The sequence below is a fragment of the Clytia hemisphaerica genome, unplaced genomic scaffold (genome assembly GCF_902728285.1).
Source record: "Clytia hemisphaerica strain Z4C2 unplaced genomic scaffold, Clytia hemisphaerica genome assembly, whole genome shotgun sequence".
Classification (NCBI taxonomy): domain Eukaryota; kingdom Metazoa; phylum Cnidaria; class Hydrozoa; order Leptothecata; family Clytiidae; genus Clytia; species Clytia hemisphaerica.
In genome coordinates, this window is record NW_027103633.1 from 1,435,629 (window position 1) to 1,440,382 (window position 4,754).

Consider the following 4,754-nt stretch of genomic DNA (forward strand, 5'->3'; position numbering starts at 1 on the left):
AAATGGATTTGATTTATTATTGTTATATAGGTGCATTGTAAAAACATATTTGGAAGTACTTTTTTCTTCCACATTTTAGTAGGGCTATGGAAACGAGCATATTCTACTATACAAACAAAGGAAATTAATACACGAAGGAGCGTCAAATTAAAAAGCTTGTGGAAATTTTATATTGTCTGTTATAAGAACAGTTCGTAAGATTACACTCCCCCAGGAGGATATAAATTTCAAGAACAATACCAATAAACGACAAACATAAACAATCACATCATTCCAGCCAATTCCTCGAAGACATCACTTTCGTCGATAGACTTGATCAAAACGAGATCTCGAATGGAACGAAACGTTTCACGACTTGTATTCTCACTTGCATTGCAGTAACGAACTGAGACTTTCCGAATTACACCATCTTTTCCAGGTTGGATGCTTGCGATTATACCGTATTGGTACGTCTTTGAGATAGATGAATCTGACTTTTTAAATAGCACGATATCTCCTATTTGAATGTTATGGTTACTGGTAAACCACTTCTGCTGGTCCATGAGGTTCGGTACATGATTTAGGAGCCACGATTCGAACCATGCATCGTAGATTTGTTGGTTTCCTTGAATCATTCTTGATGGTTTTGTGGTTACCATCATATCTCCGACAGGACTACGATCATTATTTCTTCCAAGTAGTAGACGATTGGGAGTGATGAGATCGAGAATGTCATTTTCGACTTTGCTGTTGACTCCAATGGGTAGATCATTGATGGTGTTGGCAATGACTGCAGAAAGTGTCTCCCACTGAAGCAATGATAATTTTTCTTTATGTACATTCTTTTCGATTGATCGGTTGATTTCTTTAATTTTCCTTTCCACTTTCCCATGTTCGTTGTGTCCTCCGACAGGACAAATCGAAAACTCGACCTTGGCTTGACGATGAATCTTGGATTGAAGATCTTGGAAGTCCAATTTCATGTTCTCACAACCACTGACGATTTGGCTACCTCCGTCACAGAACAACTTCTTTGGATAACCATGATTGGATGCAAAACGAATGAATGACTGTAAGAATGCATCGGTGGAGTAGTCGTCCATGACCTTGATTGAAACTGCCGACGTTGAACAGCAGCAAAAGACTGTTAACCAAATTTTCACTGTCTTTCTTTTGTTTTGAGGTGAGAAAGACAAATAAGGTCCAGACAAGTCGATCTGTGTTGAGTAAAACGCTGGAGCGATTGTGAGGTTTGCTGTTGACATTGGTCCCATAACAACTTGGATTTCCTTCTTTCGTAGATATCTGCACCGTTGACAATTCTTCTGATGTGCTTCACCAATGAACGACCCTCAATGATGTATACCCTTTTCAAGATATACCTGAGTGTAGTCTCGACACCAGAATGACGACATGAAGGATGATTCCAATGTGTATCCATGGCGATGCTGATGGCTATTGGGGAATCCTTGGTGACAACTGGCACGCAAAATGTATCTTGGGCAAGGTCTTTCATGGTTGAAGTAAACTTCCCAACAATGGTGATTTGATCAGATGGTAGGATTCGTCCAGTATAAATTAAAATGCCATCAGACGATTTGGTGAACTTTTCGTACTTTTTTGGCTTTATGAACTGATAGATTTCTTTTGTGGCAATTCTGTAGAAGTACAATTCTGAATTGATTATCTCGTCTTCAGTGAGGATTGGAATGGTGTTGAAACTTATGATTTTGGGAGATTGCATAAGTGGATGGGCACTGACATCTTGGTTAGTAGCTTCCAAGGACTTTCGGAGGTCCCTTCTGGCACGAATGATTCTTAAAAATCGATGAACATACGCCAGAATTCGAACGACTGTGGTGAACCAGAATCGGTTTGGATCGATTAGGTATGACGAGAAAGCATAATGATCTTTGATTTGTGATGATGCTGGAGATGTTCTTCCCACGTAGAAGACGTCCATTTCTTTCTTGATCTCAGCTGAATCTGTATCACTGAGTCTGATTTGGTCAGGTCGTAATGTTGGAAAGTTGTCTGAATGAAGGCTCATCCATGGGTATCCGTTGATCCACACAGAATCTTGGTTGACGTCCTTTATGGTAGCTCCTCGACGCGTTCCAATGTCAGCAACCATGTCATGACTTTCAACAAAGAACCATTCTTCGATCTTTGTGAACCTCAGGATTTCGATCACACGATTTCTTACCCATTGAGTAAGTGATTTTTCTGGATTGGTTATCCAGAAGAGAGAGATTTGATTGTCGGTAAATTTGAATTTCTGTTGAATGTTGAGATTCTTGAACGAGCGACGAACGATTTCTCCTGTGTATGTGCTGGTCAATGAAGCGAAGAGTTCAGCTCTGGGTAATGTCATTCCTTTTGGAACTACTTTTGATCTTCCCAGAACCAGTTGGCAGGAGTATGTTCCAATTCGACGTTTGAAACGCACGTAGATACAAACACAGATCATTCGTTTGCTTGCATCTCCAAAGTCTAGTGTTTGAACATCAAGGCTGGTTGCATCGATGGGAATGATAGCACGATTGAAACGTAGGTCTCCAAGCTCTTTAATCATCTCGAAATTAGACTCCCATAGTGGTCGTAGCTCGTCTGGAATTTTGTCGTCCCAATCCAACTTTCTGAGTGTGAGATCTTGCATGTCGATCTTCATTGAGGCGACGATTGGTGTGATTTTGCCCGTCAAGTCGAAGATTTCGCCAACTTTTGAGCAGCAATGACGTCTGGTTAGTCTTGACGGTATGATTCCTTCTGTATTGGTGGGTTTCTTTCCACGAGTTTTCTTGGCGAAATTTAATTCTCCAAGGTTGAGTGAGATTGTGTCCTCCTTTGGAAACCACTTCATACCAGCTACATGGATCGTCTCTCCATCGTCAGTGAGGCTTTCGTTTGGTTCTTCTCCAGAAAATGCAACACCTTTGAGTCGAAAGTTTCCTTTGCTGAGAACGACTTCGAGATTGTTAGCAAGTGAATGAGCTTGGGTGCGTCCCGTCTCCCCAGACAGGCAATCGTCTACGTACACGTCATTATGAACAACATCGTTGACTTTTGGATAATCCTCCTTTGACAGGTCGGCGATCTTGCGAAGTCCATGTTCTGCTTGATTCCCTGACGAACGAACTCCATAAATCAGGGTTTTGATTATCTTTTCTTCTGGAAGCTTTGTTGGGTCAAGGTTAGGTTCCCAGATGTATCTTTGGAAACACCAATTGGATTCGTCAAGTTTGATGGTATTGTACATCTTACTGATGTCGGTGTGTATTGCAACTTGATGTGTGAACCAGCGAATAACGACTTCTTGCAATTTGTTGAGATTATTTCTTCCTTTGGCGAGGAGATCATTTAAGCTGTATCCTGATGACGTGGGTTGAGATGCATCGAACACCACCCTGCACGGTGTGCTCAACGAGTTCCCTTTCCATACAGCACGCCAAGGGATGTAGTATTGAGTGGTATGGTCACGAAGATATTGTTGTGTTGCTTCAGGAAGATTCCTTAGGTAATCGACATACCCAAGTCTTTGGAGTTTCGACTCAGAATCCAAGATATCTTGTTTGTCCTTAACATTGATTGGTAGATTTAGCTTTCGTAGCTGTTGGTTGTAGACTTTTATTGCTTTGGTTTTGTTGTTTGCAAGTCTCTTTGGATCTGATATGAACGGTAGAATTGCGGTGATGGATGACTCGTCATGATTGAGAGTGATTGACGAATCAATGATGTGTTGTTCAACTTCTTCTCTCAAGCTGATTGTTTCGTATTCATCGTGGTTCTTGCATTGGTTGCAGGTTCTGCATACTGGGCAACGGTAGGTGATTTCACTTCCGGTTGTCTCTGCTAGCTCGAAGAGACGCTGTCGTGATGTAAGATGAGCTTGAGTGTCGCTGGAGTCAATTGATTGAGAAAAGTCGCTGTAGTAGCCAAGGAGTGGAACTTCGTTGTTGAAATGATTGGGTCCACGATTGATGAAGAATGATTGAGTTGTGAAGTATCCATCATGGATTTGGGTGAAAACCTTGTGTGGACCACCAACTACTCCACGTCCACCACCATCTGAATTGAGGAAGGGTGATTCGAACAACGATAACCCTGATTCCATCTGGTAGACGAGCTTTGGAAAGTAACGAAGGTACTTGATGCCAAACATGAGATGGGTGTCGCCACCAACTGCAGGAGGGAGTTTTGGCAACTCTCTCGATCCTTGAGAATGGTTGTTCTTGTAGTCTTGATGAATCTCTTGCTCAACGTCAATCAATGGATAGTAAGGAAAGGTAGAGGTGATTCTGTCGAGGCAGATACCAATTAAAGAAATGATCTCACCATCGTGCATTGGAAGGTTGACTTGGTAGGTACCACGTGTTGATTTGGTGACGGATTCTCCAAGTCCACCGACAGTGATCTGTTCTTGATTGACGAGTTTTGCTGCAGGGCCAAGTAACGTGACTGCTTTGGCTGAAATGATGAAATCGCTACATCCATCGTCGAAGAAAGCATTGATTCGATTGCCATTGACTGTCATTGTTTGAAGCTTGTAGATTCCTTTGTCTGGGACGGAGTCTTCACAGGAAGGTAGAGTCTTTGATGAGTAGGAATTGGTGAAGAATGATAGCTTGATCTGTTTTGAGAAGTCTGGCAGGTGTGCACTCCTCAAACATCTTGCTTTGAACCGATTGAGGATGTCCTTGTTTTGCTGATCTTCCTTGTGGTCTTCACAGACGAGTACGTGACGCTTCATTGGATACATTTGATGACTGGGATGA

General features: G+C 42.0%; 1 protein-coding gene across 1 annotated transcript; it reads right to left on the reverse strand.

Annotated features, from left to right (window-relative positions):
• Positions 1–263: 263 nt before the first annotated feature.
• LOC136802693 (uncharacterized) lies at positions 264–1,082 on the reverse strand. Its single transcript, XM_067059454.1, has one exon. The coding sequence runs from the start codon at positions 1,080–1,082 to the stop codon at positions 264–266; it is 819 nt and encodes a 272-aa protein (XP_066915555.1).
• Positions 1,083–4,754: the final 3,672 nt, after the last annotated feature.

Excerpts from the sequence above, each read along its gene's own strand:
- LOC136802693 (XM_067059454.1), bottom strand. The coding sequence starts at position 1,082 with ATGGACGACTACTCCACCGATGCATTCTTACAGTCATTCATTCGTTTT.